Source organism: Camarhynchus parvulus, chromosome 1A (assembly GCF_901933205.1).
Source record: "Camarhynchus parvulus chromosome 1A, STF_HiC, whole genome shotgun sequence".
In the NCBI taxonomy this organism is placed as follows: Eukaryota; Metazoa; Chordata; class Aves; order Passeriformes; family Thraupidae; genus Camarhynchus; species Camarhynchus parvulus.
In genome coordinates this window covers 58253469-58270692 of record NC_044586.1, presented here as the reverse complement: position 1 = coordinate 58270692, position 17224 = coordinate 58253469, and the positions used below count along the sequence as shown (strand labels likewise).

General features: G+C 35.7%; 2 protein-coding genes across 2 annotated transcripts in view; one reads left to right on the top strand and one right to left on the bottom strand.

Moving 5' to 3' along the window:
- Positions 1–17224, bottom strand: part of CCDC146 (coiled-coil domain containing 146) — a 57758-nt gene that overhangs the window by 36013 nt on the left and 4521 nt on the right. The window lies entirely within an intron of this gene.
- On the top strand, positions 8982–13024 carry FGL2 (fibrinogen like 2). Its single transcript, XM_030960450.1, has 2 exons — positions 8982–9594; positions 12318–13024. Exons 1-2 carry the CDS (start codon positions 8982–8984, stop codon positions 13022–13024), a joined length of 1320 nt encoding a protein of 439 aa, XP_030816310.1.

Here is a 17224-nt window from a genome sequence, read left to right as displayed (position 1 = left end):
TGTTTCAAAATATTGTGTCGTAGCAAAGACAATCTTTGCTCCCTGAGACCCCAAGAATAGAAGGTCTGCCTTTCATTTGTTTGCATGAGATTAAAGATAAGCAGCTCTCAAATATTTATTTTGGCATTCTGTATGATCAAGGATACTGTTCACTTAAGTTCAAAATATTATCTAGGTCTTCTGTGAGAAAGAAAATATTCCCTTTCTCAACCCATTTATTTCCTAGCCTCACACAGAGATACAGTTGTCCTGTTTGTGTGGTACCTCACTAATGTGCTTTCTCCATACCCCTCTGATCTGTACCTGTGAACTACAGGTTGTTTTACTGCTTAGGTTCTCACTGCAGATCTACGCCATGTTTGACAATGCTTCCACAGAAATAACATTGCTTGTCCTGAAGGCTGTGTCTTCTTCTTTATGTCCATAAACTTCTTACAGATTTCACACCTAATTTCTCAGTTCAGTTCAGAGCTAAGAGCTCTATTTCAAGAAGGTTGGTCCTATGCAGTGTGAAGACTTGTAGCATTGAGGACTACACAGGACAGGCTGCATGGATGGCATACCAGCATGTCAAAGGCAGTGGTCTCACTTTCCTGGAAAGTTTCATCACCAGGTAGTTCCCATTATCACAGCGTTTTTGGGAGAGCCATCAAAGAGACAGCACTGGGCTACTCTGGTCCCAGGATTTGTTATTAAAGTCTGGTATACAGTTTTCTCCAAGATTTTTGGGAGGGCAGAAGGGAAAGAGGCAACTGTTTGAGGGGAAGAAATAGTTTGTGGAAGAAGGGAGCAAACGTGATCCTGCTCTAGAAAAATTGAATTAATTGTGATGATAAAACTGGACAAGAGATGATGCCCCTGATATAAAGATACATAATTCCTTCCAGGTGGCCTGTCCCACATTAATGCTAAAATAACCAACAGTATTTGCACACTCACAGTCCATTTTATTGCTCAGAAGCTCTCACATTGCTGGGGTAGGTGAAATGTAGGTCTCCTCAGTGTAACTATTTACATTGCTACACTGAAAAGTAAAAGAACGAGTGAGAAGATGGAGAAGTGAGAAAAAAAAGGGCTTCTAAATGGCAATTGAGGATGACTTTTTCCAGTCCTGTGTTAACCATAATGCCCTCGTAAGAACTGAGGTAATTTTATTATACTGGTGATCTCAGATCTGGAGTCTGGAATATAGTTGGATAAATATTCTTGACTTGTTGAGTCTTCCAGTCCCATTCCAAGTCAGTTGTACTTAACTGTATATTGCTTTTCTCAGATTTTCTTTCTCATTTTATAATATACTGAGACACCATACATTTTCAAACACGCTCAACACTGATAAATCATCTGGATAAACCAGAATAAATTTTCCTTATCTAAATGCAGAATTACTGGAAAGTTGGATGAAGATTTGTCTTTTAACAAATGGTTGCCTGGCAACTTTCTGCTTGCCATTTCCCCGTACTCCCATAAATGCAGTTACATGGAATTATGTGTCTTATTACTGGATCTACTTGAATCTTTTTCATGCAAAATTTCTGTTATGTTTATTTTACCATATTAAGTTACCCTTACATTGCCCTTGTGATTTTCTAACTGTTACAATTTTTTATATTGCTATGTGATTTGAAGTCTGGCTTTTCTACCAGAAAAACAAAACAAAACAAAATCTAACAAATCAAAACCAAACCCAAACCCAAGTTCCAAAGCAATTTTTTTTTCCCTTCAATCAGTGAAAAGTCCCAAAGTGCTGGGCAATTCATCCTATTACAAAAAATGTGGAGGAAAATATCGCAGAAAAGGTGCAAGGGAAGGACATATCCTTAATATTTTTCTAGCAAGAAAAGGTCTCTGAGCAGGACTCATTTAAATATAGGAGTCCAGGAGAAAAACAGAACATACTTATGCTCAAATAGCTGTTCTGTACACCTGAAAAACTTTTCTCTCTAAAGTTCATATTCACTCGCTACCAACAGTTCCCCACCAGACCTGTCTTCAAAATCTCCTGATGAAAATTCCAAGAAAAAGTGAGCACTATGTGAGATGATACACTATATGAGGTACCTCTTTTATATCATTCCAGCTTGACTTCAGGCACATGAGCCCCTGGATTTAAGACCACAGTAGTTTCTCCAAGCTTAGAAGGTGGATAGAGATGTTTGTAAGAAAGAGAATATGCCAGAATAGCAATGGGAATTAAAACCACAGAAGGGAGAGGACCCACCTGATAAATGAGGTACTCATCCATGTGAGCAAAACTAGTGAAATCTGGCCCTAACTTGATCAACACTTCCTCACTCTGCATTAACTGCAGTGGGCATTCTCCATTTTATCAGATTATATTCAATTCTTTCTGACAGTCAGCTCAAAACAGGGCAGCAAGGAACTCATCTGAAATTCCAAAACAAGTTTTCTCTAACTGAAATGTGATATAAATAAGAACTCTAGGCACATATCCCATTTCAAATTTCAAGGCTCCTAAAGTTCTTTTGGGACTCTCCAGAAATGAATAAAATTCAGCCAAATATTAAACATAAGTAAATGATGGAATCTGAATATTGGTCTAACTTTGCAGAGTTCTTTGATAAAAAAGCACACAAAACAAGCACAGAAGATAAATAAAGTCACCACCAAGAAATTACCACTTAACATCAACTACCTACTACAATCATTATTAAAGTGAAGCACTTGAGGCTTCTTAGGAAATACTCAATTTCAGCAGTGCCTAGGATCTCTGCATTTTGGAGAAAGGATGTAGCTAACACGTGTTTCTAATTATTTTTGCAGTTACTGCAAAACAACTAAAATGTATTCTAAGTTCAAATGGAATAATAACACTTTCCCTTCCTTCATGCTAAGTTGTAGGTTTTGTAACTGTAAGAAGACATTGTGACTACACTTAGTGTAATTTTAACACAGAATTTCCAACCTTTTATATTCATTTGCTATTTCAAATATCTGAAATGTTTCATCAAACAACTGTTTTGCCTCCTAATAGAAGACTAGAGAAAAATATCAAGGGATTAATATATTTTATAGTTTGTATACACCCAGGATTTCAGTATAGTATTAGCCCCTTGGCATATGGGTCTTCTGCCCAGTCTGTTCTGTCAGGTTTGGAATTTCCCTTCTGTGCTGTTTATTTGAAGAGCTTTTCTTACCTCTTTCATATAATATTTAAAGGTTAAACATGAAGCAAAGAGAAATGGTAAGTTCTCCTCTTTAAACAGAGAGCTCTGCCTACTCTGCCAGAATCCTCATGAAGCCACACAGTTTGGACACAGCACACAGCTCAGGTGTGCCTTTTTGGGGGAGAAGGCAACGCCACCTTCTCAGGGGCTGTTTCAACATCGTAGCAGGGCAACAGGTACAAGCACACTGAACCCATGCTATGACTCTTGCATTTCTGTCCATATGGCTGGACACCAGGGCTAGGGATATCTGCAGGTGTTTGGCTTGCCCATGCCAGGTATATCCAAATTATCTGGGCAAAATCTCGGACCCATGATAACACACTAAGGGAACTGAAGATTCCTCCTTAAGTTCAGCCCACTGCTCAGAGCAAGTTCAAAACTTCTCACTAATTCTGAAGATCAGGTCCTGGCTACTTCAAGATGAAACATCCAAAAATGAAGGAAAACCAATTAAAAGGTTGTGTTTGGAACCTCTCTAGCAATCTTCAAAAAAAGCCAAACACAACACAAGGAAATATAATCTCTACACTTTTCATTCAGTCATTGTGTATTTTTCAATTCATCTCTAATATTCATACACATATGGAAGACTACCACAAAATTAAAATTTCTCTACTCAACAACATTTCCGGCTTCAGCACATATTTCAAAGTATTTTAAAACAAGAAGATAAAAGTCACTAATTTAAGACTGTAAACAGTTTGCAATAAATTGTAGTTATTGGTATGCAATTCTGCATTCCATTTTGGAGATTGGGAAACACTGAAAGCACACACAGAAATAGCTATACTGCAGATATTTAGAGAATGATATGCCTTGCTTAAGCCATTACTCAAGAGAAAGGTTACAATGATAGAAAGTAAAGAAAAATGCACTGACAGTTTTAAATAGATAGTGTAAGTGGAGTTTAAAAATAAGATGCCATCCCTCTCACCTGGAACTTCATACATTTATTACAGGAAGTAGACTTTAGAATAAGGATGGGAAGTCCATAGAAAAAGCCTATTTAGTAGCTTTTCAAGTAGAAAAATATTTGCCACTGAGTTTCCTAAACATTTAATTTAGGTGACAAACAACAACACTTGAAGCCATGCACAGGTTATTGGTTGCACAAATGTACTCAGGTGGGAGTAATGGCATACACAGAAATCATAAATACACTTATGTACAGTAGATACACTGTGCTGCCTTACACTGAACTTCTGCAATTTTGCTTTTTTAATTACAGATGGATGAACCAGGCATCATGTAATGAAAAATAAACTGCTAAAGAGCCTCCTAAAACTAACAAATAATGACTGTGAAAAATAATATCCCAAATTCTTTCCCAAGGCATAGTTCATAACCCTAGTTTTGTTGCCCAGTTCACGGGAAAAAGCAATCCCTACATGGCAAATATAAACATCAGCCACAATCAAGATGGTACAGTGGGTGAGACTATGCTGCTGGCCAACTGAGGCTTGCATGGCTCAGAAAAGTGGGCATAGAAGACTGATAAGACAGGTATTTCAGGAGAGGACATAGCTTTCCTGCTGTCATCAAATTTCATTTGGCTATGAAGCTTGAAATCAGGATAGGAAGTAACTAGCACAGTCTTACACTTGGTGCTTTTATTGGAGCAGGTTTGCAGGAATCAGAAAGGATTTTTTCTGCAAACACAAAGGAGGGAGAAGCTTTTGTTTTTGGTATATCATCACTCTGAAAGTGTATTTGGGTTTATTCTCTTTGTATATTGAACTAACTACAGCATCTTCCATGGCTACAGATAAAGGAAATAGATGTCAACTGTAGATTTTGAGCAGGCAGATCAGATGTCATGGGAGAAATAGAATTAGTAAGAACATAGTTTTGTGGACCTTCTTCTTTACAAATATGGTGCTCACCTTAACAGAAGGAGTGATTTTCTTTGACCATATGAATTTTTTAACATGTATTATATTTACAGTTACAGATCTAAATATCCACTGCTTACCTGCTCTGTCAGCGGTGCCTGCCTGCTGCCAGAATTTATAAATAAAGCAAAGAACAATTTAAGCAGGTAGTAAAGCCATGCAACCACTAGCTCTATGTCATCTATATCTGAATAAGAATATTTATAATACCAAATGGAATAGGACTGCCTTTCCTTTCGTGTTCTGATGTGTTCTCATAGACACATGAGGAAGTTGAATAGGTAGTCCCACAATCCAGTGGACAACATAAGGACTGCTTGCATGAAGAATGACTACTGAGTTAAAAAAGAAAACAATTTAGCTAATCAGAAAGAATTCTAAATCAGAATTTGTTTCTAGTATGGAATTTTGGTATACATTCCAAATTGTGGAAAAACCCGAAAATTAATCTAATTACTTGTCATTCTCTTTCTCAGTCAAAATGTAACACAGAAATGCTGAAGTCTACAATAAACATCACAAATACTACTGCAGCAGTTGAATCTCTACACATTCCATCTCTGCCACCAAAATGGTTTGTATGAATGAGTCCCAATATACTTCAGGTTTGTATATACCAATCATTTGAATTGCTTAGACAAACCTGGATATTTTGCAGCAATTCTTCTGCAGGAGATGTTGACTCCCAGAACAAAGCCAGAAATCAAACAGAAACCAAGCTGTTGTGTTTTAAATTGCCATAGTCACTAGTTAAATTAACATCTGCCTACAGTCATAGCTTTGTTGTTTTCTGCTTGACCTACATTCCATTATCTGCCAGAAAAAGAAAAAAAACCTTAGTCTAAAAATTCATGGGAAATGGTTCATGCTGGTTTTGATAAACTTTGGATAAACAATCTCAGACAAGTCTAATGAAATGAAATATATCACTTCTTTAACCTTGCAATCACTGGGAAGTTCTGTGAACAGAATTAAAAACTTCAGTAGAATTTCAGAGTACCTTGAGCTGTAAGTTATTTTCTTTATCTTTAGGAAGATGTCTGTATGATAAAGAGATCTCTTCTGTCCACAGGGAAAAAAAAATAGATTCCTAAAAAGTAGACTAAAAGAGATTAAAAGCTAGAAGAAAATTAGCTTTAAGTAAAAAGCAAAGACCTTAGCAGTCATCAGCTGTTATTCAGTTAGATCCTTTCACAGTTGAAAAAGATTGACTTTTGGGGTTTGTGATTGCTTAACTAATTTAAAGTTTTTAGTATTATGCAGAACACTCTAGATCTAGAGAGACCCATCTGGGAAGAACCTTTGTTTATAAACAAACAGCAAGTCTTAGTTTAAATCTGGTCCAATATTTCTGCCATTACTTAAACTGCATCAGCATCTTACAGCTTAAGACTACTCAGTGTCCTTCCTCTTTGCTGAAAAACTCAGATTTGAAACTTTGCTTCATTTATTCCAGGAAGGATAGGAGACATGAAACATGAAAAAGGCTATGTCATACTATTTTGGGTTCCTGAAGAAAGAAAAGAGATGTGACAGATTTTTGGGAATGGACACTCCCTGACAGAAGAGGAAGAAAGGCCAGAACTCAATTACAAGAGTGCTCCAGGTAGGAGAAGCATACAGACTGGAGGAGAAATGGATCTTCTGGACTCCAGGCAGACTGGTGACAGCTTAGGAGCAGAACATCAGACCAAGAATGAAATCAGGAGGATAATAGAGAAACTCAAGATTACTGAAGTATCATCCAAAGGAGGAAGTGAATATCCCAAAAGGAAGATATATATGGGACTAAGGAATGGATGTCTCAGGACAGAGATGTCTGAAAAGCTCAGATTCTTCACCTTACTGTCTCAACTTTCTTTTTACATTTAGTATGAACAAAAATTTCTAGATGTTACAAAATTCTAAAGATAGTTTAGGCTTTCAATGTAGCACAGTATGCATAAATTACAACAATATTTGTTATACATTTAAATATTTCAAGGCAAATCATAGAATGTGGTCTATCAAGGATAATTATTATTCATTTTGCAGATACAGAACAGTTTTTCCAGTTCAAAGTCACAAAGCAGATAGCAGAGACAATTGTAAACTGAAAAAACAAGAGCGTGGGGGGAATGTGGCCTCCCAATAACAAGGATTTAAGAATTCTATTCTATTTCTAAAGCCCCTCCAAAGAGGCTGGTATAGCTTTTCTCCATTTGACAGTAGCAGCCATACACAAGAACAAGGCTTCAGAAACACCTGATTTTTGACTGATATAATGAAAAATTAGCATCAAATCAAAAATTTAAAAATTTTACTTGCAAATTAAAATCACACATTTTATCTTTTACAAACATTTCAATTTTGATAAAACCAAAGTGATGCCAGTATTTTACACCTGAATGGCCGGGAGTGGCTTTTACCTCATTGCTGGGGAACTATCATGATCTGACAGGAGGAGATACAGTTTTGTCACATAACTAAAAGCATCAAGGCGGGTTCTGGGATGCTCATTTAGAACATAAGAAAGATACATTAAAAACCCATCTCATAGGAAAGTTACTCAACTTTTCTGCTATGCAGGAATCTGAAGGAATTGTTGCAGGGGTTAGACAAGTAGGGTTTTTTGACCAAACCTCCTTCCTGTACTATCAATATAAGCCTGTGGTGTGAATTGTAGCTAGTAACATGACAGAGATCATGAACTTGAGGATTATATGTGTGACTAATGTCTGCTTAATGTTTAATCTGTGTTATGAGTAATTTCAAATAGGGTTTAGGGAAAGAAATGGTTCAGGTTGGACTAATTAAACAAGAACTAGTGTAAATACCCTTTAATTATGCAAGTTATTTGACCCTTGATTGAGCTGTGAATGCATAAAGACATATCCATGTAGCCTTGTTTTGAGGTACAAGGAAAATTACATAGATCATTAAAACTGTACAGGTATCACATGAGAATGGCAAAGGTGGCTGTAGAATGCAAATGGCAATTCTCATCTAGAGAAATATTTCATTTGGAGCAATCAGTCATGTAAAGTATATGATTAACTCTGAAAGTTGATATGAGGCACAATAAAAAGAAGAGCAATACCTCAAACAGAACAGAGCTCCTCCCTAGGTCTCTGCCTCCCTGTAGATTTAGAATTTGGGACATTAATCAGAACATCGGGATTTTCCTTGGGTTTCCTGTACAATTAGTCTAACAAGGCGGATCTGATGCATCAAAGGGGAAACTATCTTCAGTTCATGTCCCTTCATTTAAAAAGGCTCAATAAGAAGTACCCCAAATCAGATAACAGTGAATTTTAACTGTGATGTACCATAGAGATTATGAACTTTCCAGATACCTATTTTAAGGTGGGCTAGGTGAAATAGTAAGAAGAAAGTGTTGCTCATCCTCCTGAAATTGCGACTCTATACTGAAAAATGTTTGGAATCAAAACTATACCTGTGTTTCAACATGTTTGGGGTTTTAAATAATTTATATGAATATATCCATTAAGTTAAAAAATAGGGAAAAGGGGACTGACTGTCAGTAAAGCTATTGCTGTGATAAACCTCAAACTGGGAAAAGGCTGGTTTTCACTTTCTCTACCTGCTTTTTTTTCCAAAAAAAGGAGAAAATCTGTGTACAACAAGGAATTAAATTAAACTGCATAATTTACCAGCACACATGCATTTCATCATCTGGCTTACATACACTAGCTCTGAGTCAGAAATACTCACTGAAATGTGCTACTCTTGCAAGCACTACCTAACTTTGCTCTGCTATTAATCACTCGTGATGCAAGCACTCCCACCCATTTCTGAGAACAGTGTAGGCTGTCTGATAACTCACAGGCTTCGAGCTGCCCTTATAAAGTTGTTCCACTTCTGCACACTTCCTCATACTGCTAGTTTCTCCGTGAAGATGAAGCTCCTCATTTACATAGTCTTGCTGAAGTCAACTCTCCTTGCTTTGACAAATGTTTTTGCAGTTATTTTAGAAGAAGAAGAGAATGCTAAAGAAGCAAAACTTACTGAGACTTGTCCCATAAAGCTCAAAGCTAATCGGAAATGTGATGAAGGAGAGGATTGTCCTTATCAGATAAATTTGCCTCCGATGACCATCCAGATACCCAAAGAATTCAAACTGCTTGAGAAGACTCTCAAAGAAGTACAGACCCTTAAAGAATCAGTAAACAAGCTGAAAAAATGCTGCCAAGATTGCAAGCTGCAAGCAGATGACAACCAGGAAAGAGACAGAAGTAATGAATTTCTGCTACCCAACACGGCAGAAAACAGTGAAAGCCAAGATAACAGAGTACAGGAACTGCAAAGCAAAGTTAACAGAATGGCAACCAGCTTAAAAAATGCAAAGAGCCAGATTCAGACACTGCAGGGTCATTTAGAGAAGCTGAGCCTCATAAACATGAACAATGTGGAACATTATGTTGACAGCAAAGTTGCAAATTTGACATTTGCTGTGAACAACCTGGATAACAAATGTTCTTCTAAGTGCCCAGCAACGCAAGCAAGACCTGGTATGTAATCTGTTAATTCTTACTGCTGTATAAGCTTTCACTGCATTTCACTAGTATTAGGTAAACAATTTAAAATATATTTTACCCAAATAGCTGTGTTATTAAGTTCACAAGTATCTGCTCTTTAAGTGTTTATTTATTCTCCTGTAAAACATTTCAGCAGCCACTAGAGGGTTACTGAGAGCTGCAGGTGCTCAGTCCCTCCTAGGGTTGGACTTAATTTAGGGATTTGAAACATTAATTTTTACAGGACAATATTTTGCAATTTAATAAACATGAAAAATTAACTTTATTTTACACCATATTACCCTTCATTAGAGACATGAAACATCAGTGACCCACACATATTTTCTCCTTGGATGCAAAGGGTTAAATTTTCTCTAGGTGTGCCTTAGAAAACTGCCTTTTTATGTTTTCTCACTGCAAAACTGCAGGTACTCTGAAAAGGGGTGCCAGGCATCATCAATCATCAAGTGAATCTAGCAAAATGCTTAATTTTTAATGGATAATAATTTTCTTATCATCACAGCAAACACCTGAAAGGTTCAGCTAAAAAAACCTTACTAACAGCGCTTCTCAACTGGGTAACATATGTATCATCGTTTTAACAATAAACCCTGTGCATTAATTTAATATATAAGCAGTATAAAAGAGAAAACAGGTGTTATCACTGAAAAAAACCTTTTTTTCTTTTACCACTTAATTCTCCTAATAAAGGAACAGAACCAATGCTCTCTTTCTAATACTTGTTGTTATTAAGTCAAGATTGAGGGGTTTTCTTAAAGTTACAAAGTTTTTATCTTACATATAGGAATCCGCGAAAACAAGAAACGTTCCCTAGATTTTCAGTGTATTCTATCACTTAGACATCAAACATGAGAAGATAAAGCTCTTGAAAGACAAAACAGAGAAAGAGGAGGCTGCATTACAATCTTTAAGTCTCTTGCTTAGCATCCAAGCTTAAAAAATAATTGTCCTTCTATCTACACATATTGGAAATGGATCTGCAAGTGTACAGTGCATGTACAGCTGAAATTCTTGAAAGTGTTCTTCTTTGAAAAGAGGAAATAAGTAATACTAAAGGTAATGCTCTTACTATATTAGTAATCAAATCAGATAAAAATCACTACAAAAAATTACATTCATTCAGATACAAATGAGTAATTTTTGTTATATTAATAATTAGTAATAAATCACATTCAAGTACAGCACTTCAAAACAGACTAAATAACAGACTAAATTAGTTTTTGATATTCCTCACATTTACTGAATTGCTGGATAGTGTTCAGGGCACATGATCATGTAGAGATTCCTTATATTTTTCAACAACATGCTAAAAGCATTTATAGCACCAATATATTCATTATGAAAGCTAGCAAGGAAAACAGCTACAACATTTTCCTATTCAGGAGCCATTCCTGCATCCACTGAAAGTAATAGTAAACCTTTATTTAAATAGGAGTTGAATTGGATCATAGAAGCATTTTATCTGAAATGTATATTCTCTGTTAATAACTGCTCTGAACTTTAATCCACCAAAGATTTTACACAAAATTCAGTGAAATAAATGCGAATTTATTGTGGATTTAGATTTGGCTTTAAAGCCTTTGACTCCTATACTTTGTGGTTTCATAAATGTCCAGTTTTCTGGCAAACAAGAAGTCCTGAGTCTTGCTCCCTGCTGCAGCCTGAGATCACTCTTCCCTTTCAAGAAGCAGTTTGTTTACATTTTCTAGGAAAAAAATTACAACGGAATCTGAACATGAAAACGCCCATACATTCAAATCTGCAAGAGGAATGAACATTATGGTTTTGGCTCTTAACTGAGAACTTCTGAACTCCATATCTCTTAAGAACATGGAATTCTAATACCATGCTGTTGGACAGAATGAAATTAATGGATGACATTGTGGATCAAAAATGGATTTTCACTGTGGGGAAAAAGCCTGGGGGTATTTTTCTTCTGAATAAAACACATCACCCATCAGTGGGAAAAAGGTACTGTTAGCAGTAGATGCTAACATTCTTCTTTTCTATAAAGCCAGCAATGCCACATACACAGGAAGGAACCATCACCTTCATCTTTGTAGGTCTCACACAATTACAACAAATGTAACAATTTTATTACTTTTTTCCTGCTTCCTAAAGTACAGTCAACATTAACACACAAAGCATTCCTGATGAAGTTATGTTCTCTATCAAATGATGTTTACTTAACAATAGCCAAGGTTAACATCATTCCCACATGGACAAAGCTCTTTCCCTGACATACTGCCAGATGGAGCTGTAGATTTTAGGCAGATTGTGAAGCTATACATTTAAATACACAAAGCAGCAAGTGTGTAAATACAAAGCTTTAGAAATATGGACTGAAGAAATCAGGTTGAATTTACATGAGATAATAAAAGGATAAAGTAGAGAAAGGGACAAAAAGGAAAGCGAATAATCAAAATACCCTTACTATTAGGCATTTTGCTTAAAAAATGTAGTTTAATTGGGTTTTTTTAGTCAGCTATCTGATGCAGAGATCATAGGTGACATCTGTTATAAAGTAAATCTGATGGAAAAGGTGTTTTTCCCTAGAACTGAAATTGTTGCAACACTATTTGAGATGTAAAACCTCTCCAATGCAAGTTCTGCATGCCGTATCACTCTGGGTAAAAATTTGTTACATTTCTTAATTGAAATTATGTTTATTCTAACGCTACTTGTTCTTTCACCAGTTATACAAATAATGCAGAGAGACTGTGCTGACCATTACACAGCAGGGAGAAGGAGTAATGGAATCTACAGGATTAGCCCTGATCCCAGAAATGAGAGCTTTGAAGTTTACTGTGACATGCAAACACAGGGAGGTGGCTGGACAGTGCTGCAGCGGCGTCAGGATGGCAGCACTAACTTCAACAGAACCTGGAATGACTACAAACATGGCTTTGGAAACCTCAGCAGGGAGTTCTGGCTAGGCAATGACAAAATTCACCTCCTGACAAGGAGCCAGGAAATGCAACTGAGAATTGATCTGGAAGATTTCAATGGGATCAGAGAATATGCCAAATACGAGCACTTCTACGTGGCCAACGAGTACCTCAAGTACCGCCTGAGTGTCCACGGCTACAGCGGCACCGCCGGAGATGCCCTCCACTACAGCAGGCACTACAACCACGACCAAAAGTTCTTTACAACCCCAGACAGGGACAATGACAGGTATCCCTCAGGAAACTGTGGTGCCTACTACAGCTCTGGCTGGTGGTTTGATGCCTGCTTGTCAGCCAATCTCAACGGCAAGTACTACCACAAGAAGTACAAAGGTGTTCGCAATGGCATTTTCTGGGGTACGTGGCATGGTATTTCTGATGATACTCCCACTGGATATAGACAACCCTTTAAATCAGTAAAGATCATGATCAGACCCAAAAGTTTTGTGCAGTAATTCTACATGTTTCTCTTAACTAGTTTGCATTGGATTGCACTCAAAATGGTACTTACTCAGTATTATACTCAGAAATCAAGTATTCAGTTATGTTTGGCAAAAGATTGTTCTAGACAAAACAACATGCTTCCACATAATATTTTTAGAGATGGTTTGACCTATATAATGTATTAAAATCAGCATTAAAATATCTGAATAGTTATTGCTAAAACTTAACACCAGTTAGGTCTTGGTTTTGTTATGTAAATATTCTAAACATTGCTTTTGGTGCTTTACTGACTGTGATATACCACATTTTATGATTTAAAACTTTTATATTGTCTTCCACAAGTTGTGTCTGAATGAATACCTACATTTTAACCTGAAAATAATTCAGAGGTGTAACTAATATAAAATTGTCAACACTTTGAAAAAAACCTAGTTTCTCTAAAACAGTCTTTTTCCATCATCTATCCTTCATAACTTCAAAAGTATACCACAGCAACATCAATATAAATTAGGAAAAGTACTAAAAATTATTATTTTTAAAGAACTAGAAAACAGAGGGTCACATGGCTTGCCCAAAGGCACAAAAAAAGGCTTTGAAGAAAACGGAAAACGAAGATGATTCCTCAAATTTCATCCCTCTATCAAAGGTTTTTCAAAGTTGGTAGAAGAATTGAATAAAAGCAGAGGAAATAATTATAAACTTATAGAATCATTTAGTTTGGAAAAGACCTTTAAGATCACCGAGTCCAACTGTTAACACAGAACTGCCAAGTCTGCACTAAGCCATGTCCCTAGGTGTCACATCTACACATGGAGAGCGCATGTACTGAACAACAACATTCTTGCTCTTTTTGGTTCCTCTATTCAAGCTCAAGGTCCTATTTGTCATTTGCAGGAGAAAGGAGCCATCATGTAGCTTATTGCACATTTATGCAAGCAGGTAGACAGGTATGAGGAAGACACATCAATAAGAATCCATATTCTTTGCATTAATGCCTCTAAATACATACAACGAGCTTCCAGTGCCATTTTTCTTTCTCCTGAATCCTTTAGGTAAGCCAAATGTTGCAAGATGCTCTTGTAGAGACTCAAACTCTCATTCAAATACTTCTCAATCTAGATATCATTAGACTCTAAAACTAAAAAAGAAATTATAAATGTTCTGTAACATAAGAAAAGACTGTTCTCCCCATTTTTAGACTACATGTTTTGTAGCCACAGAAACATAAAAACATACTGTAAGTTCTAAGCAAAAAAGAGAATATATGATCAAAGATTTTTTTTCTAAAATATAAAAAATAAAAAAATGAAATTGTCAAATAGTGCAGGAATTTCAAATTAGAGATACTGTTATTAAATCCTGCATTGTAGATAGTGAGCACAAATTTGACTGCACATATTTAGACCACGTTTCTATAAAGATAATGACCAACATTGTGTGGAGATGCCACTTAGCAAGAGGCTATTCTACCATCTTGCTTACACCAATCCCGAGATGCAGAAAAACTACACTAAGACTCTTTCTTTATCAACTGAGTGTGGTTATTGTTGGCATAGCTTTTTTGATTAAAAGAGACATGAAAACAAAGAATACAAGCATACATCTGACCTAATACTTTATAAATATTATCTCTAGTTTTTTTTAAGATTACAAAAGTTTTATGGCTATAAGTAATGCAAATGAAGAACACTGGCAATAGCTAAATTGTAAAATATTAATATATATTTTAAAGAAGTAAATACTTTGAAGGATAGTTCAAATGTAATTTGGTTTATTATATTTCAATTTTAAAGAGCAATGAAAAGTTTTAACTGCAAGATGTATCATCTTTGCTTGAGAATATGTTTTGAAGCTATAGAATATTTATTTTGGGATAAAAACCAGTTGTCTTAACAAAACAAAAAAAGCAACTGATGAAGTGTTGGTTAGAAGAGTAAATATCTAATTGCATATGATTACATTAAATCATTTTGCATGAAATGCACAATTTGTTCCTATTCATTATATGATAACTAGCTAAGTGTGACATGGTATCTACAAGATTCCACTTGAAAATGTCTTTTTACTACTAAGTTGTAAGAAGAGGTAACTGTCCTTTTAAAATCTTGTTTAAAGGAAACTTTGTAAAACAGAATGTCAACAGAATAAGCAAATGTGACTAAAATCACCTGCAAAAGCTTTGCCTCATGTCTTTAAAAACAAAAAGAAAAAAAAAAAGAAAATGAAAGTGTAATGCTGTTACAGAAATCTGATTATTACCTGCCTGGAACTGTTGTAGCTGAATCTCTGTCCACGTGCACTAGTTTTACAAAGTGTAACTCCATCTACTTGTTGCAAACATTATTTGTTTTTGCTTGGTGTAATAAAATAAGAATGTCCCACTGTTAAAGCTGTACTACTGTCATAGATGTACATAAGGACTATTAAAAAATTCTCATAAACAATTTTATTGATTTTCTGTAAAAATTGAAGCAGTAAGAAAACACCAATAACCAACACAGACGACTATGTGACATGCCAAGAGAGTACTTGCTAGTAATGACAATTCTGTAGAGATCTGTTTTATGACCCTTCAGCTGCCAGACAATACTAAGGGCTCAAAACTCAGATATTTTTTGTAACTATTCATATTTTGGAAGAGGAAAAATTAATTGACCAATCAAGAGTTTACACAACCTCTATCTTTAACATGAAACAGGAGAAGCAAGCCAAGGTTTTGACCTTTCAGATCATATACAAGAATCCTCAAAGCATGTGAATACAAATACATACCCCAAATTAAATAATGCAATTTTTTGTATAAAGAAAAAGCCCTTGATCTCTGCCTAAGGCTTAATAATTCAAAACATGTCTTTCAGTCTATCGAAAACATCTATATAACACTGATTAGCATATGAAGACACTTGTGGTTTTAATCCTGATATTTAAACAGTGAATTTTAGTGGAAAAAATTACTAACAGTGGGTTTGCTAGCAAAATTCCTATGGCTTGTTTCCAAAATATAAAGGCACAAGCCCATCCGTTCAGTGTGATCAGCCAAGCAGACTGTAATGTCTTGGCTTTCTACACATTGCTTAAACAAAACCAAACCAAAACTAAAAAAAAAAAAAAAAAAACCCAAAAAAAACCCACCCAAACAAACCAGAGAAGAACTTCAAAGAAGGTTTGAAAGCACTGGTGCTTTTTCCTTCCCTTTTAAATGCAAATACCTGTTTCCTTAACTGTGTTTATTGGGAAAGACTGCAGTCAAACTTGGAGTGAGTCGAGAACAAAATGTAGCTTGACAAATTGGTGGGGGAAAAAAACTACTTTTATGTGTTTATTTGGAAAAGAAGTTAAGATGGTTGCCAATACCTACCCAGACCCCTACTGAAAAATTAAATCAAAATCAAACTAAAGTGCCAAATTTACCTAGCTTCTTTGATTTACATGTGATGGAAAAACCGAAGCAGGAAGGATTTTTTTGTGTTTTCTTTCAGGAAAAAAAAAAAGATAAAAGGGTACAGGTAGGCTTGAAGACATTTACAGAAGTTTTAAAGAAAAATGCCTGAGCAATACCATCTACAGGCCCTGCTAGATACAAACATTTCCCATAATAAATTTATCTCTTTCATTCACTGCTTTAATTAAACTTTCATGGAGTTATAGCTCTTCTGCCAGAAGTTAATTTGGCTGTCATACTCAATGGTAACCAGAAACAGAGAACAAAATTTTAAGATAGTATGTCAAGTGCAACCTTCACACAAGTCATGAGAACATGGAAATTATGAAAGCAATGTTATTTTTTAAGTCCTCATTCATCAGCTTTTTCTTATCTCAGTAAAAGAGTAATCAATTTGGAAAATAATTGGAAAACCCCCTCAAATTACCTGATTATGTTCATATAATCAAGACAAACTGGAAGTTTAATTAAGACTACTTCAGCAGGAATAGTATGCCATCATTTAAAATTACACTGTACAAAATAATAGTTGGCTTTACACACTTTTAAGCAATTACATGGAGTGAATGATTTTTACGGAAAAGCAGGATGCACTTTGAGAAATTCTCATGCCTTTCTTCAGACAGAGTAAAGCCTCTCCACTTCACTCTGCAGTTTAACCTCCATATGCCAAATCCAAATACAAGTATTCTTTCTCATGAAGATATTTAAGGCTCTGTTCATTCAGGAGTATTTGGACACAGGTGCTTTGAGTAAGTAAACCAGGAAC

Excerpts from the sequence above, each read along its gene's own strand:
- FGL2 (XM_030960450.1), top strand. The coding sequence starts at position 8,982 with ATGAAGCTCCTCATTTACATAGTCTTGCTGAAGTCAACTCTCCTTGCT. Across the intron at positions 9,595-12,317 it reads AGCAACGCAAGCAAGACCTG|TTATACAAATAATGCAGAGA; the intron begins GTATGTAATCTG and ends TTCTTTCACCAG.